This window comes from Tachyglossus aculeatus, chromosome 5 (genome assembly GCF_015852505.1).
Source record: "Tachyglossus aculeatus isolate mTacAcu1 chromosome 5, mTacAcu1.pri, whole genome shotgun sequence".
Taxonomy (NCBI): domain Eukaryota; kingdom Metazoa; phylum Chordata; class Mammalia; order Monotremata; family Tachyglossidae; genus Tachyglossus; species Tachyglossus aculeatus.
This window is the reverse complement of record NC_052070.1, coordinates 37632638-37659051: the sequence shown is the minus strand read 5'-3', so window position 1 is coordinate 37659051 and position 26414 is coordinate 37632638. Positions and strand designations below refer to the sequence as shown.

Here is a 26414-nt window from a genome sequence, read left to right as displayed (position 1 = left end):
AATAATGATATTTGTTAAGTGCTTACTATGTGTCAAGAACAGTATTAAGCCCTGGGGTAGATATAAGATAATCAAATAATTCTATTTGTTCTGACGACTCTGACACCTGTCTACATGTTTTGTTTTGTTGTTTGTCTCCCCCTTCTAGACTGTGAGCCCGTTGTTGGGTAGGGACCGTCTCTATATGTTGCCAACTTGTACTTCCCAAGCGCTTAGTACAGTGCTCTGCACACAATTAGTGCTCAATAAATATGATTGAATGAATGAATGAAAATGTTGGACACAATCCCTGCCCCACATGGGGTTCACAGTCTAAACTAGGAGGGAATAAGATTTAATCCTCATTTTACAGATGAGACTGAAGCACAGAGAAGTTAAATGACTTGCTCAGGATCACACAGCAGACAAGAGATAAAGTCAGGACTAGAACCCAGGTCCTTTGACTCTCAGGCCTGTGCTCTTTCCACTGGGCTACTCTGTTCTCAGCAGGGGAAAATGACCCAAATTTATCCTCTGAAAGCAAATTGGGAAAATGCTGACTCCAAATCAACGGCATAAACCATGAAATTAAATTGGAGTTAAATTGAATTAAAAATTCAAGAGTCCACAGAAGGAGTAGCCTGAGGAAATTTAAAATTGGATCATTACCTTTAAAACATCACTCCTTCTCTCAGCACCAGTAGGCTAAGGACGGCTCCTTATAAAGGCACACCCATAGCCCTCAGGGCCAGAGGTGCTTACTCTATATAGGTGTGGGGCTGGAGGTAGGTTTTTTTTGGTAATGTCCATGTCCCACACGGGGTTCACAGTTTTAATCCCCATTTAAACGGATGAGGTAATTGAGGTACAGGGAAGTTAAGTGACTTGCCCAAGGTCCCACAGCAGACAAGTGGCAAAGTAGGGATTCGAACTAAGGGCCGCTGACTGTGCTCTATCCACTAAGCAACACTGCTTCCCAGGTTTCTCAGACGATTCTTCTAGGCTTTTTCCCCATAATGTGGTTGGGGGTGGGGAGGGGGAGAAACAGGGAGAGAGAGAGAGAGACAGAGAGAAAGAGACAGAAAGCACGGAGATGGAAGGCCACCACAACTGGAGGACTACTTGGATTTCCCAGGAAGCAGCCCGGAGAGCCCTTGCGACAAGGAATAAAGTACATCAGATGGGGACCAGGGAGGGATGGGTCCAGGAAATCCCAGAGTTTATCCCTCCCATTTGTCGGCACATTGAAAATGTTCACCTCAGCAATCTTCTGATTCACACCACTGAGCTGTATCTAAGGTGGGAGGGCAGCCAGAGGCAAAGGAGCAAACCCACCAGAAGGACTGCGGGAGTTTCTGCCCTTCAGCTGTTGTTGTTAGGTTCTGGAGTTCCAGGATCTGATTGCGGGGAGGCAGCGTGAAGCCTTGCTGATATAATGTTTCACCTTCCCTATGCTCTGAAGCAGCTATCCTTCAGCCTGAGCTCTACTGGACAGTCCCAACCCCGGGGTCAGAACTCCTGCTCCTGATGCTGACCCTAAGAGGGAGGACTTATCTTTAAACCCAAAGATTTTCCCTTCCTCTTCCTTGCAGGTGAAGCTGCAAATCCAATGAAGCAAGAGTTGGTCAGCTGATGCAGAGGCCCACAGAGATGGCTGTTGGTGCTGATTGGTGATTTTCTAGGTCATTTTGGCACCTGATTGATAAGAGGACCAGAATATGTGAAACAGTGGCCTAGTGGAAAGAGCCCGGATCTGGGTGTCAGAGGACCTGGGTTCTAATTCCAGCTCTGCCACTTGTCTGCAGGATGACCTTGGGCAAATCCTTAATTTCTCTGTGCCTTAGTTCCTTCGTTTGTAAAATGGGGACTCATATCCCCTCTTACTTAGACTCTGAGCCCCATGAGGGACCAGAACTGTGTCCAACTTGATTATCTTGTATCTACTTCAATGCTTGATATGGCACCTGGAACACAGTAAACACTTAACATGGACCATTTAAAAAAAAACGCTCATCTCACACGGAAACACCGACAGAAGAACCGACTTGTGGGGCTGAAAGACCCTGGCTTTCCCTCTGAGAGAATGGGAATCTATCAATCAATGGTATTGATTGAGCTCTTACTGTGTGCAGAACACTGTACTAAGCGCTTGGGAGGGAATAATCGAATTGGGCAAAATCCTTTGAGGAAATGGGTCCAATCCACTCAGGCTACTTTGGTTTGAAACTCGTCATCAGTGAACCCCATGGAAGGTATCCCCCAAATCTCAGAAAGAACCAGCCTCATGTCCAGATACCTCTGGTACCAAAGTTAGAGGCAGCAAGAGGACAGCTGAACTCCAAGCTCTGCACCTTCCTTTCAGAAACATGGGATTATTAACAATCGTGGCCAGTAACCGAGTCCAAGAATGTAAGTGGATTAGGTGGCAGAGGGCCAAGGCCTGGTGGGAAGAGAAATAAGAGCCAGTTTCCCCTCAGAGCTGACGCCCAAAAAGGTAGAGAATGATCACTGCTACAGAACTGGGGACTCTTGAGCAATTTTAAATTCCTACTGGCCCCTGGAACCCCTAAGTTCCCATGGGTTTTAGAAGAGGTGGGGACAATCGTGGATAAATATTCAATTACAGAAATGATTGCTTGTCTCACCCTAGCTTAGGGCAGGGACAAGTTTGGCAGGCGAGGATGTGTGGATGGTGTGAGAAAGCTACAGGTAAGCCAGCTCAGGGGAGAAGTTGAGGGGATGGAGGGCAGGGGCATGGCCTATTGTAGACAGAGATTGGACTTGGGAGTCAAAAGGACCTGTGTTCTAATCCCAGGTCTGCCACTCGTCTGCTGGGTGACCTTAGGCAAGTCACTTAGCTTCTCTGTGCCTCAGTTACCTCATCTGTAAAGTCGGGATTAATAATAATAATAATAATAATAATAATAATAATAATGATGATGGCAGTTGTTAAGCGCTTACTATATGTGAAGCTCTGTTCTAAGCGCTGGGGGGGATACAAGGTGATCAGGTTGTCCCACGTGGGGCTCACAGGTTTAATCCCCATTTTACAGATGAGGTAACTGAGGCCCAGAGAAGTCAAGTGACTTGACCAAAGTCACACAGCTGACAAGTGGCAGAGTTGGGATTAGAACCCATGACCTCTGGCTCCCAAGCCCGTGGTCTTTCCACTGAGCCATGCTGCTTCTCTAAGACTGTAAGCCCCACATGGGACATGGACTGTATCCAACCTGATTAACTTGCATCTACTCCAGTGCTTAGGATCATGCCTGGTATATAGTAAGCGGGTAACAAATGCCATAAAAAAATACCATAAAAAAAAGAGTTGGGCAAAAACTCAATTACAAAGAATAAGCCAGAAAATCATGCTTAGAGTATGCTCCCCCAAGGGCAGGGATCATGTCTGCCTACTCTATTGTCCTCTTCCAAGCACTTGGGATCTCTCCAGGAGGCCTTCCCTGACTAAACTCCCCTTTCCTTTTCTCCTACTCCGTTTTGCATTGCCCTGACTTGCTCCCTCTGTTCTTTCCCCCTCCCAGCCTCATAGCATTTATATGCATATCTGTAATTTTTTTTTATATTAATACCTGTCTCCCCCACTCTAGACCTCTGCACACAGTAAGCATTCAATAAATACTACTGAATGAATGAATGTTGCTCTGGTAGGGGCCACTCAGAGCCACCTCTACCGTAGAGGTAGTCGAGGCAATTGATTTGGCTTCTACCCAGCCAGGGGATGCCTCTCTTTAGTCAATCAATTCATTCACTCAATCGTATTTATTGAGCACTTACTGTGTGCAGAGCACTGTACTAAGCGCTTGGGAAGTACAAGTTGGCAACATATAGAGACGGTCCCTACCCAACAGCGGGCTCACAGTCTAGAAGGGGGAGACAGACAACAAAACAAAACATATTAACAAAATAAAATAAATAGAATAAATATGTACAAATAAAATAGAGTAATAAATACGTACAAACATATATACATATATACAGGTGCTGTGGGGAGGGGAAGGAGGTAAGGTGGGGGGGATGGGGAGGGGAAGGAGGGGGTATTTAACGATAATCAACGGTATTTGAGTGCAGAGCACTGTGCTAAGCATTTGGGCAAATATGCTACAACAGAGTTGGTAGACACGTTCCCTGCCCACAAGGAGCTTACCGTCCAGAGAGGGAGACAGACATTAATATAAACAAATTACAGATATGTGCACAAGTGCTGTGGGGCTGAGAGTGGGGTGAATAAAGGCTGCAAATCCAAGTGAAAGGGCAATGCAGAAGAGAGTGGGAGAAGAGGAAACGACTAGACTGTAAGCTCGTTGTGGGCAGGGAATGTATCTGTTTATTGTTATATTTTATTTTCCCAACAGGGCTCCGCACACAGTAGGCACTCAATAAATACGACTGACTAAAAAATGAGGACTTAGGGAAGGCCCCTTGGAGATGAGTTTTTATTAAGGCTTTAGAAATCAAATTTTCAGATGCGAAGGCTCTTTCCGACTTCTGCCACTCACCTACCTCGTGCCTGAACTGCCTCCCTCCCTGCTTCTTGTTGCCTAGGGCCCCACGGTGTCTTGAACTGAATGTCCCAATGGCACTAATTCTCCAAGGCAGCAGCAGACCTGGGGTTGGTGTGCATACTGGCTGTTCTAAATCCAACCAGCGCCTTCAGTCTTCCACAGGACCACGTGCCTGGCTTCAGCTGGGCCCTGCTGACATTTTGGGAACATATCTGTCACCATACACTTTTCTAAGATCCAATATTCCCAGCATATCCTGCCCTTCCTGTCAAGGGAAGCAGCGTGGCTCAGTGGAAAGAGCACAGGCTTTGGAGTCAGAGATCATGGGTTCAAATCCCAGCTCTGTTAATTGTCAGCTGTGTGTCTTTGGGCAAGTCACTTAACTTCTCTGTGCCTCAGTTACCTCATCTGTAAAATGGGAATTGAGACTGTGAGCCCCACGCGGGACAACCTGATCACCTTGTAACCACCCTGGCGCTTAGAACAGTGCTTTGCACATAGTAAGCGCTTAATAAATGTCATTATAAAAAAAAATAAATGTCATTATAAGGGGCACACTTCCCCCATAAGCATTAGTGTGCTGACAAAGGTGTTAAGAGGCAGACATGATAATCATTATTATAGTAATTATTATGGTATTCTGTTGTATTCTACTCTCCCAGGAGCTTCGTACAGTGCTCTGTACCTAGTAAGTGCTCAATAAATATCAATGTAAGTGCTCAATACATATGATTAAATGAATGAATGAACTGTATTTGGTAAACGCTTACTGTACTTGTCACTTGTACTTACCACTTGTCTGCGTGTTTTGTTTTGTTGTCTGTCTCCCCCTTCTAACCTGTTGTTGGGTAGGGACTGTCTCTATCTGTTGCCAAATTGTACTTTCCAAGCACTTAGTACAGTGCTCTGCAAACAGTAAGCATTCAATAAATACAACTGAATGAATGAATGCAGTAAGCACTAGATTAAATGCCAGATAATCAGATTGGACAGAGATCACTGTTCTCCCTCCTACTAGTATGGTGGGACCCTTGTGGGACCTGATTATCTGGATTTTACCCACTGCTAAGTACAGTGGTTGGCATATAGTAAGCTCTTAACAAATACCAGTTATTATACAGAGGAAGGTGGTGACTTCCCCATCACCCAAGCACTTGGGTATCCACACCCCAGTCCTTAACATCTTTACGCTCCACAATAGTTTCCGCCTACCTATAATTTGTTTTCGCGTCTGTCTGCCCCCCCCCTCAGATTGTAAGCTTCTTGTGGAGAGGATCACGTCCAGAAAATGTGTTGTACTGTACTTTTCCAAGTGCTTAGTACTGAGCTCTGTACCCATTAAGCACTCAACTGATCAAGTATTGATCAACAGATTAATTGATTTACATGCATATCTTTACATTCAATTGTTTCCTCTTACCTGTAATTGATTTTAGTGACTGATCCTGGTTAGATTGTATGCTCCTTGAGGGCAGGGATAGTGACTGCTAACTCTATTGTACTCTTCCAAACATTTTGAACGGTGCTCAGCACACAGTATGTAGTCGATATACACTAGTGTTTGAGTTCCTTTTTCCCTCCCACTCCCACCCCTCGTTAATTTTCCACTTGCAAACTAAGGGATGTCATCTGTCCTCTTCCCCTGACCCCAGCCAAGTTTTGGGGACTGTTTTTGACATTTGTTCAAACAATTCTGCCATACTAAGTGGCTGCAAGCACTGCTGTGGGTGAAGAAAAATACTTTTCGTTTTTCCTCTGGCAGAAGAAACTGCACAAGTTACAAAGGACCTATTTAACAGCTGTGTGCTGTTTGCATTCAGTTAAAATACAAGTGCCTAACCTCACGCATTAGGTCCAAACCACTTTAGGGATCTTGGCTCCAATGTGGACAGGAACTTGACAGCTTAGCCCTGGTTTGGATTAGCTGGCTGGTTTTAGTCAGGCGTTGAGTTATAAGCCGCTGAAAGGGAAGTTATTACGTGAAAGGATATCCCTGATGCTGCATGCTTCTGCTTTTGCTTAGTGATGTCTTGTGAAGATATAGCTTGTATAGGTGACAAATACAGACGATCGTGTGACCTGCCTTCAGGTCGTCTCTACGTGGATGTACCATTGGGATCTCAAGCTCGACGTGGCCAGAAATGGAACTCCTCATCTTCCCAACCACATCCTCTCCTCCCCCTCTCTTTCCCATCGTTGTTGACCACATCACCATCCTCCCCGCCTCTCAAGCCCACAACCTTGGCATTATCCTTGACTCCTCTCTCTCACCCTCAACTGGTATTTTCAGTTCCCTCGCCAAATCCTGTCAGTTCTTTCGTCATAACATCTCCAGAATCTGCTTGTTCTTCTCCATCCTCACAGCCGCCTCGCTGCCCCAAGCTTTGTCATATCCTGACCCAGTTACTACATCCTGGGTTCAAATCCCAGCTCGGCCAATTATCAGCTGTGTGACTTTGGGCAAGTCACTTAATTTGTCTGTGCCTCAGTTACCTCATCTGTAAAATGGGGATTAAAACTGTGAGCCCCCAGTGGGACAACCTGATCACCTTGTAACCTCCCGAGCGCTTAGAACAATGCTTTGCAGATAGTAAGTGCATAATAAATGTCATTATTATTCTTATTATTACTATCAACCCCCTTGCAGACCTCCTTGCCTCCAGCTTCCCCCCTCTCCAGTCTCTACCTGACTCTGCTGCCCAGATCATTTTTCTAAAACAGTGATTTTGCACATAATAAGAATAATTGTTGTATTTAAGGGCTTACTATGTGCCAGGCGCTGTACTAAGCGCTGGGGTGGATACAAGCAAATGAGGTTGGACACGGTCCTTGTCCCACATGGGGCTCACAGTCTCAATCCCCATTTCTCCCTGCTCCTCAAGAACCTTGAATGCCTGTTCACTCCTCTCGATGCCCAGCAGAAACTCCCGACCATTGGCTATAAGGTAGTCAACAGCTTTCGCCCACTACATCGTCACCTCAAATGCTTCACTCCTCTCAGTCCGGCCCACTCACTGGGCCTTGCTCTCACCTCTTTCGCTGTCAACCTCTTGTTCAAGCCCTTCTGCCTGGAACTCTCTCCCACGTTATAGCAGCAAACTCCTCTGGTCCAAAGTCCTTTTAAAATCACCTCTCCTCTGGAAGCCTTCCCTGACTGATTGCTCTTCTCCCCACCTTATTTCCCCCCCACCTTCTCCCACTTGAGCAGAAGCAGTGTGGCTTAGTCAGAGGACATGGGTTCTAATCCCGGCTCCACTTGTCAGCTGTGTAACCTTGGGCAAGCCACTTAACTTCTCTGTGTCTCAGTTATCTCATCTGTAAAACGGGGATTAAGACTGTGAGCCCCACGTGGGACAACCTGATTTCCTTCTCTCTACCCCAGTGCTTACAAGAGTGCTTGGCATATAGTAAGCGCTGAATAAATACCATAATTATTATCATTGAGCATGTCTATGTCACCTAGGTACGTGGGTACTACCCCCTATCCACTCTGAGTGCAGGGATCATGTTTATAACTACTGTACTCTCCCAAGCACAGAGCCCTGCACAGAATACGTGCTCAACAAATACCACTGAAAAACTGATTGATCATTTGAGCTGGATACTTACTTTCCAGGGTTCCAATGCAATCTGCCACTTGAAAGCCACATTTTTCAAAGAAACGCAGTGCGTTTCACATGAGCGATTCATCATTTGGTGGGTGGTCAATATTAATCGGAGCGTAATGTGTCGAACTGAGAGAGACCAGGTTTTGGGGGTCGCACCAGGCTCATTCTTGCAGCTATCAATCCATCAGTGGTATTTACTGGGCACTTACTGTGTGCCTAACACTGTACCAAGCTCTGGGCAGAGCACAATCTGAATGGAAGTTGGTAGACACGTTCCTTGTCTACAAGTAGAGAGCAGCCTAATGGAAACAGCATGGGCATGGGAGCCAGAGGACCTAAAAAATATTAACTGTGTGATCTGGGGCAACTTCTTGGTGCCTCAGTTCTCCTGTTCTCCCTCCTACTTAGACTGTGAGCACCCTGTGGGGCAAGGACTGTGTCTGACCTAATTCGCTTGATTATGCCCCAGCTTATAGAACAGTGTTTGATACATAGAAAGTGCTTAACAAATTCCATTTTTTAAAAAAAGTAGTAAAGAAAGCCAAATAGGGAGTACAGTGGAATCCTTCACAGGCTGTAAATCCAAGCTTGGTTTGGCTTTCCCAGCCCAGTCAGAGGGTGCGGTTCAGGAGATGCTGATGGGTAAATGAAACGGGGTCGTTTCAGGCATGCTCAGCTCTTCCCATTAGTTGCTGGGATATCTGTGGGATCCCTACAGGGGCATCTAAACTCACCGCACCCCCAACCAGCCCATGCAGGACTCTGGGAAGCAGGCTAGGTCTAAAATTAATGGAAAGGGTCAATTAGGTTTCACATGAATTGAATCCAAGCCTTAACCTTAAAGAAACAAGCACTAATAAGATCATGTTTGCTGCTCGAGAGCATTTTGCCATTTAGCCAAATGTCAGGCTGAGCAGCACAGCTTAAATGCAAAGTTATAAACACCCAGTTCTACCTGGCTTAATTTATTAAGGTCCCTTCTAACTTCATCCTATTGTCAGAAAGGCAAGAAAGCTACTCAAGGGACAAGGGAGGTGTCACCCTCTCAGCTTGGTGGATTGGAAGCATGACCTCCTGGAAACATCATGAGCCTAGGAATCAGAGAACCTGGTTTCTAACCCTGACTCTGCCATTTGCCATAAGCGCTTAGTACAGTGCTCTGCACCCAGTAAGCGCTCAATAAATACGATTGAATGAATGAATTTGCCTGCTGCCTGACGTTGGGCACTACTTCTTTGGGTCTCAGTTTCCCCCATCTATACAATGGGGATTCAGTACCAGTTCTCCCTCCGGCTTAGACTGCGAGCCCCAAAGTGGGATATAGACTGTGCCCAACCTGATTATCTTGCATCTACCCCAGTGCTTTAGTCAGCGCTCGGCATGTAGTACGTGCTTAACAAATACCACTATCATAATTATTTTGGAGGGAGACCATTTTGGAAGGCTTTGGTTGGATTTTTTTTTTCCCAGAGGATGGACATAACTGTGGAGAGCAGGTGATGGGGGAGAGAGTAAGAGGGAAGAAGAGAGTTGCACAAACATCTTGTTTTCCTGTCTAAAGCCTTGGAAAGTCTTGGGTTTAGAAGATAACCTTCAAATGAAATAACTTGTTGTTTTTAACTCAATGCAGTAAGCAATCTGGGGAGGTGAGACGCAGCTGCATTTTCACTCACAACAAAGAACAGAGGCGGTGTGGAAGAGGGCACAGTGACTTTCCTTTGTTATTGAAGCAGTAGGATCAAATGAAAGAGCTAAATATAATTCAGCCTTCTCCCAGATCCTAGGCTACATCCCCAAAGTTTGAGATCTCAGTATATTAGATAGACGAGGCCCTGGAAGTCAGAAGGTCATGGGTTCTAATACCGGCTCCACCACTGGCCTTTTGTGTGACCTTGGGCAAGTCACTTTACTTCCCTATGCCTCAGTTACCTCATCTGTAACATGGGGATTGAGACTATGAGCCCCACGTGGGACAGGGACTGTTTCCAACCTGATTTGCTCGTATCTACCCCAGTGCTTAGTACAGCGACTGGCATATAGTAAGTGCTTATCAAATTCCATTATTATTATTATTATTATTACTGGTCAAGAGTCAGCATTTAAACTCACCAGAAAGAGGGTCAGCAGTAGTATTTACTGAACATTTACTCTAGGCAATGGACTATTGCAGATGCTGAGGGGAATTACAGGAGAAGCATAACATTAGATCATAATAATCATTGTGGTATTTCTTAAGCGCTTACTATGTGCCAAACACTGTACTATGCACTGCAGTAGATACAAGAGAATCAGATCCCACATGGGGCTCACATTCTAAACAGGAGGGAGTACGGGTACCGAATCCCCATTCGGCAGATGAAGGAACTGAGGCACACAGAAGTGATGTGACTTGCCCAAGGTCACACAGCAGGTAAGTGGCAGAGCTGGGAATAGAACCTAGATCCTTTCATCCATGCATTCAGTCATATTTATTGAGTGCTTACTTTGTGCAGAGCACTGTACTAAGGGCTTGGGAAACTACAATACAGCAATAAAGAGAGACAATCCCTGCTAACTAATCCCTGGTTCTAATCCCAGCTCTGCTACATGTCTGCTGTGTGACCTTGGGCAAGTCACTTCACTTCTCTGGGCCTCAGTTACCTTATCTGCAAAATGGGGACTAAGAGTGTGAGCCCCGTGTGGCACAGGGACTGTTGTCCAACTTGTCCAATCCCCAGCACATGTAACAATGCTCAGCACATAGTAAAGCGCTTAACAAGTACCATGCTTACCATCATCATCATCATCATTATTATTATTATTATTATAACATTCCTCCATTTCTTGCACTCATTGCCATCAGGTCTTCTGAACTCCAGGCCCATGCTCTTTCCACTCATCTACACTGCTTCCCTCAACATATGGCATTGGATAAAGTCTCAGAGTTCCCTGGGTGAACTGTATGAGAGGACTCATACAGAGGCAAGCTCCTCATATCTTTAATTTATTTATTTATATTAATGCCTGTCTCCTGCTCTAAACTCTAAGCTTGTTGTGAGCAGGGACTGTGCCTGCCAACTCTGTTACACTGGTCTCTCCCATGCACTTAGTACAGTTTGGGGGTAGATACAAGGTAATCAGGTTGTCCCACATGGGGCTCACAGTCTTAATCCCATTTTACAGATGAGGTCACTGAGGCACAGAGAAGTGAAGTGACTTGCCCAAAGTCACACAGCTGACTTCTTCTCCCCCTCGTCCCCCTCTCCATCCCCCCTTCTTACCTCCTTCCCTTCCCCACAGCACCTGTATATATGTATATATGTGTGTACATATTTATTACTCTATTTATTTACTTATTTATTTTACTTGTACATATCTATTCTATTTATTTTATTTTGTTAGTATGTTTGGTTTTGTTCTCTGTCTCCCCCTTTTAGACTGTGAGCCCACTGTTGGGTAGGGACTGTCTCTATATGTTGCCAATTTGTACTTCCCAAGCTCTTAGTACAGTGCTCTGCACATAGTAAGCGCTCAATAAATACGATTGATGATGATGATGACAAGTGGCAGAGACTGGATTAGAACCCATGACCTCTGACTCCCAAGCCCGTGCTCTTTCCACTAAGCCACGCTGCTTCTCATAAATGTCTCATAGTTGAAATGGACGGTCTGACCAGAACATGAGTAGGAAAGGCTTCGTGTAGGAGGTGAGTCTGTCACTAATTCAAAATAAGTGTCCCCACAAAATTTCCAACAGCATTTCCTCTAGAATCTTCATTTTGCAATGCTGTCGTCTTGTTCAGAATTGCCAAGGGCTCTCAGACTCCTTGGGCGTCCCTCTGAGCTTCCACCTCTCTGAATCCTCCTGAAGGAGTAATGTTTTGATGGGTTCCTCTAGAAAAATTCTGATCCTCAGCTCCTGCAAGCCAGTTAATTCCTGTTAATTGGTTGTTCTCTTAGACGGTTTTGCAGTTAGCACTTTTTCCAGACCTGTAGCCAACCTGGGCCTGCAGGCAACAGTTTGGTGTCCTTTGACTCAGAAGATCAGTCATAAGCAGGTAGCAACCTACTTGTCAGGAAGTTATATTAGGGCAAGGAGGGAGAAGAAAAACTAAGGACTTCCTCAAACAAGCCTGAGAGCAGCTCTTCTGGGCACGGCAAATCAGGGAGGAGGAACAACAACAATCAATCAATTAATCAATCAATCAACTGCATTTATTGAGCTCTTCTGTGCAGAGCTCTGTACTAGGTGCTTAGAAGCAGACAGAGTTTACAGGCTTGATTCCTGCCCACAAGGAATTGATAATCTAAAGGGAAAGGCTGACACTACCATAAATTGAATGTAGGATGAAACAACAGAGTTTAAAAATATGTACGCTGGGGCAGGGATTGGGGGGGGGAAGAGTGAGTACTCAAGTGATTAGGTGACAAGGATATGCACCCTCGGCTTCAAGGCTGTCCATCACCTCGGCCCCTCCTACCTCACCTCCCTTCTGTCCTTCTCCAGCCCAGCCCGCACCCTCCGCTCCTCCGCCGCTAATCTCCTCACCGTTAGGCCTCGTTCTCGCCTGTCCCGCCGTCGACCCCCGGCCCACGTCATCCCCCTGGCCCGGAATGCCCTCCCTCTGCCCATCCGCCAAGCTAGCTCTCTTCCTCCCTTCAAGGCCCTACTGAGAGCTCACCTCCTCCAGGAGGCCTTCCCAGACTGAGCCCCTTCCTTCCTCTCCCCCATGTCCCCCTCTCCATCCCCCTCATCTTACCTCCTTCCCTTCCCCACGGCACCTGTATATATGTATATATGTTTGTACATATTTATTATTCTACAGCGAAGCATCTCTGTAGGGAAGCTCTGTAGCTGCTCTGTAGGGAAGCAGCATAGCTCAGTGGAAAGAGCACGGGCTTTGGAGTCAGAGGTAATGGGTTCAAATCCCAGCTCCGCCACTTGTCAGCTGTGTGACTTTGGGCAAGTCACTTAACTTCTCTGAGCCTCAGTTTCCTCATCTGTAAAATGGGGATTAAGACTGTGAGCCCCCCGTGGGATAACCTGATCACCTTGTAAGCTCCCCAGCGCTTAGAACAGTGCTTTGCACATAGTAAGCGCTTAATAAATGCCATTATTATTATTTATTTATTTTACTTGTACATATTTATTGTATTTATTTTATTCGGTTTATATGTTTTGTTTTGTTGTCTGTTTCTCCCTTCTAGACTGTGAGCCCGCTGTTGGGTAGGGACCATCTCTATATGTTGTTGCCAACTGGTACTTCCCAAGTGCTTAGTACAGTGCTCTGCACACAGTAAGCGCTCAATAAATATGATCGAATGAATGAATGAATGAAGTAGTGGCAGTAGAGAGGTGTGGGGAATGAAGAGAATTTTGCAGAAGGAACAGGTCAGTCAAAGAGTGTCTCAAAGGACCCACTGGGAGAGGTCTGACCCAGTTAAAGGGGGTCATTTTTTTGTAGCAGGGAAGCGTTCTGCTGTAAGAGCCAAATGGATTAGGTTTCCTGAGGGCTGCCCCAGTTGGCATGGCAAGATCACTTCACACAGTGGAAGGGCCCTGCCTCTGTTCTCCCCAAACAGCAGCTGAATACAAATTCTGAGCAGTATTTGCCACCTTTGCCCTCTTGAGGTGGGGGAGGAAGGAGACTTTGGGGGTTTATTTTTTTATTTTTTAATGGTATTTCTTAAGTGCTTACTATGTGCCAAGCGCTGGGGTATTTATAAAGTAGTCAGGTTGGACACAGTCCCTGTCCCACATGGGGCTGTGAAATCCCCATTTCACAGATGAGGTACCTGAGGCACCGAGAAGTGAAGCGACTTGCCCAAGGACGCATGGCAGACAAGTGGCGGAGCTAGGACTAGAACTAAGGTCCTTCTAACACCCAGGTCCACGGCCAGTACTTCCCAAGTGATGATGATGATGATGTTGATATTTGTTAAGCGCTTACTATGTGCAAAGCACTGTTCTAAGCGCTGGGGGTATACAAGGTGATCAGGTTGTCCCACATGGGGCTCACAGTCTTCATCTCCATTTTACAGATGAGGGAACTGAGGCCCAGAGAAATTAAGTGACTTGCCCACGGTCACACAGCTGACAATTGGCAGAGCTGGGATTCAAACCCATGACCTCTGACTCCAAAGCCCGGGCTCTTTCCCCTGAGCCACGCTGCTTCCCCTAAGTGCTTCCCCAAGTGCTTAGTGCTCCTTCCCCAAGTGCTTAGTACAGTGCTCTGCACACAGTAAGCACTCAATAAATACGATTGAATGAATGAATGAATGGGAGAAGAGGGTCTTCTACGGCAGCCAGGTTTGTCCTGGAGTCCCCTGAGGGGACTGGGGGGATTCCACAGATTCAGGGTGGCCGGGCGGTCCCTTTCCCGGAGCCCAGCTCCGCAACCACAGTCTCCAAAACTCTCTGACTGAGAATGTCCCAAGCAAGGTCCAGCCTCTCTGGGGAGAGCCAGACCAGGCTGATTCTGATCCAAACAAAGCATTCGGGTGGAACCCTACAGGATGGTTTCACTGCTCTGAGAAGATACTGAACTGAGGTCCAGAAGGATGGCCACTCTGCTCCCTTCCAATCAATCAATCACTGGCATTGATTGAGTGTTTACTGTGTGCTGAGCACTGTACAAAGCCCTTGGGAGAGTACAACAGAAGAGAGTTGGTAGACACGTTCCCTGTCCCCAAAGAGCTTACAGTCCAGAGGGGGCCAGCGACATTAAAGAAATAATGGGTATGTAAATAAGTGCTGTGGGGCTGAGGAAGGGCTGAATAAAAGGTGCAAATCCAAATGCAAGGGTTCTAGTCCCAGCACTGCAACTTGCCCAACCATGGGCAAGTCGCTTAACTTCTCTGTTCCTCGGATCCCTCATCTGTAAAATGGGGATTAAGAGTGTGAGCCCCACGTGGGACATGGACTGTGTCCAATCTGATCATCTTGTATCTACCCCAGTGCTTAGAACAGCACCTGGCATGTAGTGAACACTTAACAAATACCGTAAAAACCGTTGGGGGTGGAATGATGCAGAAGGGAGTGGGAGAAGAGGAAATGAGGGCTTAGAAGGGGAGGGCCTTTTGGGGGAGATGTGTCTCCCTTCCCTTGGGTCCCTGAGGTCTTTCTTGCCCCTGGGCTTTGTAATAATAATAATAATAATAATAATAATAATAATAATAATAATAATAACACTTGTTAAGTGCTTACTATGGGCCAAGCACTATTCTAGGCACTGGGATAGATACAAGGTAATCAGGTTGTCCCATCTGGGGCTCAAAGTCTTAATCCCCATTTTCCAGATGAGGTGACTGAGGCCCAGAGAAGTGAAGCGGATTGCCCAAGATCACCGGTCCGCGAGTGGCGGAGTCAGGATTAGAACCCACGACCTTCTGACTCCCAAGCCCAGGGTCTTTCCACTAGGGCTCTGCCCCATCCCACCTGGATCCTTTACCTGGAGCCCGGGCGGAGGGGTCCCGGTGGGCATGCGGGACCAGACCCTGGTGGGAGCAGGCGGCAGGCAGCGCGGGGAGCGGAGTGTGGGGCGGAGGGTGGGCGCTTCCTACCTGAATGCCATTGGGATACACCTCGCCCTCAGTCAGGGAGTCGACCAGGTCCTCCTCGTCCAGCGTGGCCCGCTTGTAGGTGGACATCTGAAACAACAAGTGCAAGCCGGACTCTCTCAGGGTCTTCATGGCAAAGCCCATCCTGAGGCGTCCTCCCCACTCCCCCCGGGGGCATCCCCACACCCCTCGACCCTCCCCTAGCCAACCTTCCTCCCCACCCATCCTCCTCTTAACTGTAGTCCTCCCTAAGTGCTTACTACTACTACTACTACTACTAATAATGGCATTTGTTAAGCACTTACTATGTGCAAAGCACTGTTCTAAGTGCTAGGGGGGAATACAAGGTGATCAGGTTGTCCCAAGTGGGGCTCACAGTCTTAATCCCCATTTTACAGATGAGGTAACTGAGGCTCAGAGAATAATAATAACAATAACGATGGCATTTATCATGCACTTACTATTTGCAAAGCACTGTTCTAAGCGCTGAGGAGGTTACACAGTGATCAGGTTGTCCCACGGGGGGCTCACAGTCTTAATCCCCATTGTACAGATGTGGTAACTGAGGCAAGAGAATCAATCAATCAATCAATCAATCAATCGTATTTATTGAGCGCTTACTGTGTGCTAAGCGCTTGGGAAGTACCAGTTGGCAACATAAAGAGAAGTGAAGTAACTTGCCCAAAGTCACACAGCTGGACAATTGGCAGAGCTGGGATTTGAACCCATGACCTCTGACTTCAAAGCCTGGGCTCTTTCCACTGAGCCACGTGAGAAGTGAAGTGACTTGCCCAAGGTCACACAGCTGACCAGTGGCGGAGGCAGGATTAGAACCCATGACCTCTGGCTCCCAATCCCATGCTCCTTCCACCGAGCCACGCTGCTACTATGCGCCAGACACTCTACTAAGCGCTGGGGTCATGATGGTATTTGGTAAGCGCTTACTATGTGCCAGCCACTGCACTAAGCGCTGGGGCGGATCAAATCCAATCAAATCGGTGTGGACACAGTCCCTGTCCCGCGTGGGGCTCACAGCCTTCATCTCCATTTGACAGATGAGGGAACTGAGGCCCAGGGAAGCGAAATGAGAAGCGAAGTGGAGGAGGCGGGATTAGAACCCAGGTCCTTCTGCCTCCCGGGAGGTCCGGGGTCTCGCCACTATGTCAGGCTGGCCCGCGGTCCTCCCAACCCCCGGACAGACCCCCGGACAGACAGCGGACAGCCCCCCGGACAGAGCCCGCACAGCCCCCCGGACAGCCCCCGCACAGACCCCTGGACAGACCCCGGACCGACCCCCGGACAATCCCTGCACAGCCCCCGGACAGACCCCCGGACAGACCCCCGGACAGGCCCCGCACAGCCCCCCGGACAGCCCCCCGGACAGCCCTCGGACAGAGCCCGCACAGCCCTCCGACAGACCCCGGACAGACCCCTGGACAGACCCCCGGACCGACCCCCGGACAGATCCCGTGACAGATCCCCGGATAGTCCCCGGACAATCCCCGCACAGCCCCCGGACAAACCCCCGGACAGACCTCGGACAGACTCCGGACCTCCGGACAGCCAGCCGGAAAGCCCCCCGGACAGCCCCTCGGACGTAGACACCCCCCCGGACAGCCCCCAGGACAGACCCCCCGGACAGACCTCCGACAGACCCCCGGACAGCCCCCCGGACAGACTCCGGACAGACCCCCGGACAGCCCCCAGGACAGACCCCCGGACAGCCCCCCGGACAGCCCTCGGACAGACTCCGGACAGACCCCCGGACAGCCCCCGGGCAGCCCTCCGACAGACCCCTAGGACAGACCCCCGGACAGATTCCGGACAGCCCCCCGGACAGCCCCCAGGACAGACCCCCGGACAGACCTCCGACAGACCCCGGACAGTCCCCCGGACAGCCCCCGGGACAGCCCCCCGGACAGCCCCCCGGACAGACCCCCGCTCAGGCCCCCGGACAGCCCTCCGACAGCCCCCCGGACAGCCCTCGGACAGACTCCGGACAGCCCCCCGGACAGCCCTCAGGACAGACCCCCGGACAGACCTCCGACAGCCCCCGGATAGACCCCGGGACAGGCCCCCGGACAGCCCCCCGGACAGCCCTCGGACAGACCCCTGGACAGCCCCCCGGACAGCCCCCGGGACAGCCCCCGGACAGCCCCCGGACAGACCCCCGTTCAGACCCCCGGACAGCCCTCCGACAGACGACAGACCCCCGGACAGACCCCCGGACAGCCCTCGGACAGACTCCGGACAGCCCCCGCACATACCCACGGAAAGACCCCCGGACAGACCCCTGGAAAGCCCCCAGGATAGACTCCCGGACAGCCTCCCGGACAGTCCCCGGACAGGCCCCCGGACAGTCCCCGGACAGGCCCCCGAACAGACCCCCGGACAGATCCCCGGGCAGCCCCCCAGACATACCCCGGACAGCCCCCGGCCACTATCCCGCGGACAGGCCAGGCCAGGCCCGGACCGGGCCGGACAGCAGCGAGGGCAGAGGGGCCCGAGCTTCCCGGGTTCCGACCCGCCGCACAGCACCCGCTGGCCAGGACCAGGAGGAAAAGGAGGAGTGGGGGGACGAGGAGGAGGAGGAGGAAGAAAGGGGGCGGGAGGGAGGGGGAAAGAGCACGGGGAGGGGAGGACGAAAAGGGAGGAGGGGGGGAAAGGGTCAGAGAGGGCGGGGGGCGGGGAGAAGGGGGAGGAGGAAGGCGAGGGAGGGGCAAGGGAGGAGGGGGATTGAGGGCCTGCTTTGGGGGGGAAGAGGATGGGGGAAAGAGGGGAGGGAATCGGGAGAGGGAAGAGAAGGGATTAAGGGGATGGGGAAGAGGGGGAGATGGGGGAGAGGGCAGAACTGGGGTGAAGGCGGCCCATAGTTCTCCCTCCTTGTTTGGGCACCCACTCTCCCCTCCCCTCTCTCCCCCTCCCTCTGACCCTCGTGGAAGTGAGCAGCGTGGCTCAGTGGAAAGAGCCCGGGCTTTGGAGTCAGAGGTCACGGGTTCAAACCCCGGCTCCACCAACTGTCAGCTGGGTGACTTGGGGCGAGTTACTTCACTGCTCTGGGCCTCAGTGACCTCATCTGGAAAATGGGGATGAAGACTGTGAGCCCCCCGTGGGACAACCTGATCACCTTGCAACCTCCCCTGCACTTAGAACAGCGCTTTGCACATAATAAGCGCTTAACAAATGCCATCATCATCATTAAAAAAAACCAAAACCCTAAACAAGCCTGTAGTAAGTGCTTAACAAATGCCATTATTATTATTATTATTATCCTGGGCTGGGCTGGGGTCACTCCGCAACCAAAGCTGGGACATTCACAGACAAGGTTGTTGCCTCTCCTGGTTAGCTCGGCCCCAGTTGGGGGTCCCGAGACCTCCTAAGACAAGCGCTAAGTACCCGAGCCACCCTGGCCTTCCCTGCCCAGGGAGAGGCTGCCCACGATGCTCCCAATCCCATCCAAACACTGCCCCAATCTTTAGTCTTCCAAGGGAATTGGGCACCTGGAGGGAGACTGCGAGCACTTGTTGCAGCTCATCTAACTTCTCCACCTTCAGGGTAACTTTCAGCTTGGCAGTTTTTTTGGTTTGGTTTTTTTTTTTAATGATATTTGTTCTACACTTTTACTGTGCGCCGGGCACTGTACTAAGCGCTGGTGTAGACACAAGCTAATCAGGTCCCTGTTCCACACGGGGCTCACAGTCTTAATCTCCATTTTACAGATGAGGTAACCGAGGCACAGAGAAGTGAAGTGGCTTGCCCAAGGTCACGCAGCAGGCAAGTGGGACAACATGACCACCTTGTATCCCCCCCCGGCGCTTAGAACAGTGCTTTGCACATAGTAAGCGCTTAACAAATGCCATCAAAAATAAAAAAAAAGTGGAGGGGCTGACTCTCAGGCCTGTGCTCTCTCTGTCAGGTCATGGTGCTTCTCAGCATTACGCAGTATGTCTGAGGAACAGCTCTCAGGCAGTGCAGAACCCCAACTACAGGCCCAAACTCTCGGGGTGCAGCAGGAAGCTTCGAAGACCACAACCTCCCCTCTCCTAAGAGCATCTCGCCACCAAACTCTCACCCACATCCTGCCTCTGACCTGGAACCCCCTCCCTCCTCAAATCTGGCAGACAATTACTCTTCCCCTCTTCAGAACTTTATTGAAGGTACATCTCCTCCAAGAGGCCTTCCCTGACTAAGCCCTCCTTTCCTCTTCTCCCACTCCCTTCTGCGTTGCCCGGACTTACTCCCTTTTATTCATCCCCCTTCCCAGCCCCACAGCACCTATGTACATACCGGTAATTTATTCATTTATATTAATGCCTGTCTCCCCCTGCATGGCATAGTGGATAGAGGGCAGACCCGGGAGTCCGAAGGTTATGGGTTCTAGTCCCGGCTCTGCCACTTGTCTGCTGTGTGACCTACTGAGAGCTCACCTCCTCCAGGAGGCCTTCCCAGACTGAGCCCCCTCCTTCCTCTCCCCCCTCCATCCCCCCTTCCTTACGTCCTTCCCTTCCCCACAGCACCTGTATATATGCATACATGTTTGTACGTATTTATTACTCTATTTATTTTACTTGTACATATTTATTCTATTTTGTTAATACGTTTTGTTTTGTTCTCTGTCTCCCCCTTCTAGACTGTGAGCCCACTGTTGGGTAGGGACCGTCTCTATATGTTGCCAACTTGTACTTCCCAAGCACTTAGTACAGTGCTCTGCACACAGTAAGTGCTCAATAAATATGATTGAATGAATGAATGAACTGAATGAATGACCTTGGGCAAGTCACTTCACTGGGCCTCAGTTACCTCATCTGTAAAACGGGCATTGAGACTGTGAGCCCCACGTGGGACAGACACAGTGTCCAATCTGATTTACTTGTATCCATCCCAGCGCTTAGTACAGCGCCTGGCACACAGTAAGCACTTAACAAATACTACAATTATTATTATTATAATCATTCATTTCATTCATTCAATCGTATTTATTGAGTGCTTACTGTGTGCAGGGCACTGTACTAAGCGCTTGGGAAGTACAAGTCGGCAACATATAGAGACGGTCCCTACCAACGATGGGCTCACAGTCTAGAATTAGACTGTAGGTTCATTATGGAAAGGGATTGTGTATGTTTACTGTCATACTGTACTCTCCCAAGTGCTTAATACAGTGCTCTGCATACAGTAAGCGCTCAGTCAATCCAATTGAATGAATGAATGAACCAGGTGCTGCCCTGTTCTAACTTCCTGGGCTGGCCAGTCGGACACTGTGAGCCCGTTGTTGGGTAGGGATTGTCTCTGTAGCTGAATTGTATTTTCCAAGCAATTAGTACAGTGCTCTGCACACAGTAAGCGCTCAATAAATATGATTGAGTGAATGAGGAAGCACAAGATTGCCACTTTCCTGGGGTGCTGGGGGCCCAGCAGAGAGCTGCAAGGCTTCCTGCCACAAGGGTAGGTTATTCTACAGCCGGAAAGTGAGGTTTAGTAAAAAGCGTACAGGAGCGGGAGTCAATCATTTAATCAATCAATCGTGTTGATTGAGCACTTACTACACAGCAGACCACTGTACTAAGTGCTTGGGAGAGTACAATATAATACACTTGATAGACAAGTTCCCTGCCCATGAGCTTACAGTCTAGAAGGAAGGGGCATCAGGATAATTTAAAGTCTAGAGTCAGGATGATCTCCTTGATGAATTCAATGGCTCCTACTGCACCCTAATCCTCCTCAACCTCTCAACTGCATTTGACATTGTGGACCACCCCCTTCTACTAGATACACTATCCAACCCTGGCTTCACTGACTCCGTCCCCTCTTGGTTCTCCTCTTATCTCTCTGGCCGTTCATTCTCAGTCTCCTTCTCGGGCTCTTCCTCCCCCTCCCATCCCCTAAATGTGGCTGTCCCTCAAAGTTCAGTTCTCGGTTCCCTTCTATTCTCCATCTATACTCATTCCCTTGGAGAACTCATTCGCTCCCAAGGCTTTAACTACCATCTCTATGCAGATGATACCCAAATCTACACCTCCTCCTCAGTCTCTCTCCCTCTCTCCAGGATCACATCTCCCCGTCTTCAAGACATCTCTACTTGGAAGTCCTCCCATCACCTCTTAGCATGTCCAAAACAGAGCTCCTAATCTTCCCATCCAAACCCTGTCCTCTCCCGGACTTTCCCATCACTGTAGATGGTACCACCATCCTTCCCGTCTCACAAGCCCGTAACCTTGGCGTTATCCTTGACTCTGCTCTCTCATTCAACCCACATAGCCAGTCCATCACCAAATCCCGCTGGATTCACCTTCACAACATCGCTAAAATCAGCTCTTTCCTCTCTATCCAAACTGCTACCACATTAATACAATCACTCATCCTATCCTGCTTAGATTACTGCATCAGCCTCCTTTCTGATCTCCCAACCTCCTGCCTCTCCCCACTCCAGTCCATATTTCATTCCACTGCCCAGATCATCTTTCTACAGAAATGTTCAGGACATGTCAGCCCCCTCCTCAAAAATCTCCATATCAAACAACACCTCCTCACCATTGGCTTTAAAGCAGTCCATCATCTCGCCCCCTTCTACCTCACCTCGCTTTTCTCCTCCTACAACCCAGCCCGCACACTTTGTTCCTTTGGTGTTAACCTCACGGTGCCTCAATCTCACCTGTCTCGCCACCGATCCCTGGCCCACGTCCTACTTTAGGCCTGGAACGCTCTTCCTACTCAAATCTGCCAGACAATTACTCTCCCCCACTTCACAGCCTTAATGAAGGCACATCTCCTCCAACAGGCCTTTTCAGACCAAGCCCCACTTTTCCTCATTTCCCACTCCCTTCTGCGTCATCCTAATTTGCTCCTTTTGCTCTCCCCCAGCCCTCCCCGCCCCACAGCACTTACGGATATATCTGTAATTCTATTTATTTATATTGATGTCTATTTATTTGTATTGATGTCCCTCTCCCCCATCTAGCTCATTATATTCAGGGATTGTCTCTCTTTATTGTTGTATTGTACTTTCTCAGGCGCTTCTTACAGTGCTCTGCACACATTAAGCTCTCAATACGTATGACTGAATGAATGAATAAATAAATGAGTCCAGGGGTTCTAGTCTCCGTTCATCCCCTTGCCTACTGTGTCTACAAGTCTCTTAACCTCATTGTGCCTCAGTCTCCTCGCCTGTAAAATGGAGAGGAAATACCTGCTCTTTCTTCCTTCAAAAGGATGAGTCCGGTGAGGGACTGGGATTCTTATTATCTTGTATCTGTCCCAGAGCTTGGCACACATGGGAAATGCTTAATAAATAGTATTTACTTTTATTACTCTACCCAATCAGAAGTTGAGATTGTGTCTTTAGGTGATGGCTTCAGGCAGAGTGGACAGTCAATCTGGATGGACAGTCAATCTGGCTCACACTCAGGCTAATACTGAAAATAAAATCCATTTAGAGGCAATCAATCTCTGCTTTGAGTGAACTGGCCTGGTTATGGACACAAGCCAGATCCGTTAGATAACTGTATTCCCCTAAGGCAGAACTTCTAAAATCATTACAGTAATCCCTATCCCCTCTTCAGCATTTACCTGCAGTTCAGGGACAATGATGCAAAAGGATTATAATGCCCTTCTCTTATTTTATCACCTCCCTGCCCCGGGCCAGATGGGAAGAAAAGACTGAGTCTTTGTAATCTCTCAACAATCAATGGTATTTATTGAGAGCTTACCGTGTGCAGAGCACTGTACTAAGCACTTGGGAGAGTACAATACCACAGAGTTGGCAGACCTGATCACTGCCCACAAGAAATCTAAGGTAGAGGATTCCCCACACAGTCAGGCCTCCATTATGGCCCTCACCAGTGCGGACCCTAAGCTTACAGGTTGTAAGATACGAGTCCTAGACTATAACTTCCTTTTTTAAAAAAATTGTATTTTTAAAATGCTTACTGTGTACCAGGCACTGTACTAAGTGCTGGGGTAGCTACAAGCTAATCAGAATGCCCATTTTCCAGATGAGGTAACTGAGGCCCAGAGAAGTGAAGTGACTTGCTCAAGTTCACACAACAGACGAGACAGACGAGTGGCGGGGCTGGGATTAGAACCCAGGTCCTTTGTTTTTATGGTATTTGATAAACACTTACTATGTGCAAGGCACTGTTCTAAACACTAGATAGATACTCCTAGACTGTGAGCCCATTGTTGGGTTGGGACCGTCTCTATATTTTGCCAAATTGTACGTCCCAAGCACTCAGTACAGTGCTCTGCACACAGTAAGCGCTCAATAAATACGATTGAATGAATGAATACAAGGTAATCAGGTTGGACGCAGTACCTGTCCCACGTGGGGTTCACAATCTTAATCCCCATTTTCCAGAGAAGGCAATGGAAGCCTAGAGAAGTGAAGTGACTTAACCAAGTTCACAAGTGGCAGAGCTAGGATTAGAACCCAGATCCTCCTGACTCCAGGCCAGCACTCTATTCAGTAGGCCATGCTGCTCCTTGTGGGCAGGGAACACATCTACCAACTCTGTTGTACTGTATTCTTCCAAGCGTTTAGTACACTGCTCTGCACACAGCGCTCAATAAACACTATTGACTGGTTAATCTGCCGCAGCGGTTGTAGCCCCATCTAGATTTGTGTTACATTAGATGCTGAGTCTGTTAGGGTGCAAGTCCTCTACTATGATAGGTAGGTCTTTGTCATCAGATATTATAGAGTCCAAAGCCCTAGTACAAATGTTTTGAATTTAGCATTAATTCCTCCCATCTGCTTTTTCCAGAGAAAATTTCCAAATGCTTAGTACAAATACTACAATGTCAAGCCTTCATCAGGGGGTTGGTTGGGCCCATTAGGTTTAAGTGACCTTTCTCAGTAGCTCAGAAAACCTTCATACTAGGTAAGACTGTGTGGGAAGCAGTGAGGTCTAGTGGAAAGTACCTGGATCTGAGAGGCTCTGCCACTTGCCTGCTGCACCCAATCTGTAAAATGGGGGTTAAATATCTATTCTTCCTCTGACCGCGGGATAGCGACTTTGAACAACGTGATTATCTTGAATCAACCACAATGCTTGGCACACAGTATGTACGTGCTTAACAATAAATGCTATAATTTGAAGGAATCTAAAAGGCATACTTGCAGATCAACTCTATGTGGATGATTTCCAAATCTACATCTCCAGCCCTCATCTTTCTCCTCTGCAGTCTCGCATTTCCTCCTACCTTCAGGACATCTCTACTTGGAAGCCCCACCGACACCTCAAACTTAACATGTCCAAAACAGAATTCCTCATCTTCCCACCCAAACTCTGTCCTCCCCGTGACTTTCCCATCACTGTAGACAGTACCACCATCCTCCCTGTCTCACAAGCCCATAACCTTGGCATTATCCTTGACTCATCTCTCTCATTCAACTCACATTTTCAATCTGTCACCAAATCCGGTCGGTTTAACCTTCACAACATCGCTAAAATATGCACTTTCCTCTCCATCCTAACTGGCACCACATTAAGCCAAGCATTTAGAGAAGCAGCGTGGCTCAGTGGAAAGAGCGCGGGCTTTGGAGTCAGAGGTCATGGGTTCAAATCCTGGCTCTGCCAATTGTCAGCTGTGTGACTTTGGGCAAATCACTTAACTTCTCTGGGCCTCAGTTCCCTCATCTGTAAAATGGGGATTAAGACTGTGAGCCCCCCGTGGGACAACCTGATCACCTTGTAACCTCCCCAGTGCTTAGAACAGTGCTTTGCACATAGTAAGCACTTAATAAATGCTATTATTATTATTATTATTATTATTCTACCATGCCTTGATTACTGCATCAGCCTCCTTGCTGACCTCCCCATCTCCTGTCTCACCCCACTCCAAACCATACTTTGTTCTGCCGTCTGGATCATTTTTCTACAAAACCGTTCAATCTGCGTTTCCCCACTCCCCAGAACCTCCACTGGGGAAACACATCAAACGGAAACTTCTTACCAGTAAAACATTCAATCGCCTTGCCCTTTCCTGCCTTACCTCCATGATTTCCTTCTACAACCGGCCCACACAAACTTTGCTCCTCTAATGCCAACCTACTCATCATCAATCATATTTATTGAGGCTTACTGTGTGCAGAGCACTGTACTAAGTGCTTGGGAAGTACAAGTTGGTAACATATAACATATAGAGACAGTCCCTACCCAGCAGTGGGCTCACAGTCTAAAAGGGGGAGACAGAGAACAAAACCAAACATACTAACAAAATAAAATAAAAAGAATAGATATGTACAAGTAAAAAAAATAGAGTAATAAATATGTACAAACATATATACATATGTACAGGTACTCATTGTACCTATCTCGTCTATCTCGCCGCCAACCCCTCACCCATGTCCTGCACCTCCCTCCCCCTTCATATCTGCCAGACATTCACACTTCTCACATTCAAAACCTTATTAAAATCACATCTCCTCCAAGGGACCCTCCCTGACTAAGCCTTCATTTCCTCTTCTCCCACTCCTTTCTGTGTCACCCTTGCACTTTGACTTGAACACTTTATTCACTTTATTCTTTTAGACTGTGAGCCCACTGTTGGGTAGGACTGTCTCTATATGTTGTACTTGTACTTGTATTTGTACTTCCCAAGCGCTTAGTACAGTGCTCTGCACATAGTAAGCACTCAATAAATATGATTGATGATGTTGATGATGATGATTCACCCCACTCTCAGCCCCAGAGCACTTATGTACGCAACTGTAATTTATTTATATCCGTCTGCAGCCCCCTCTAGACTGTTAGTTCTTTGTGGGCAGAGAACA

General features: G+C 48.4%; 1 protein-coding gene across 4 annotated transcripts in view; it reads right to left on the bottom strand.

Moving 5' to 3' along the window:
- Window positions 1-26414, bottom strand: part of ECE1 (endothelin converting enzyme 1) — a 168860-nt gene that overhangs the window by 65296 nt on the left and 77150 nt on the right. For 2 of the 4 annotated variants that reach the window (XM_038746207.1, XM_038746206.1), the window contains exon 2: window positions 15650-15736. In XM_038746207.1, coding sequence (XP_038602135.1) covers window positions 15650-15736 — 87 coding nt within the window. Of the gene's footprint in view, window positions 1-15649; window positions 15779-18067; window positions 18173-26414 lie in introns of those variants that run through there. The other 2 variants (XM_038746208.1, XM_038746205.1) reach the window with 2 other exon arrangements.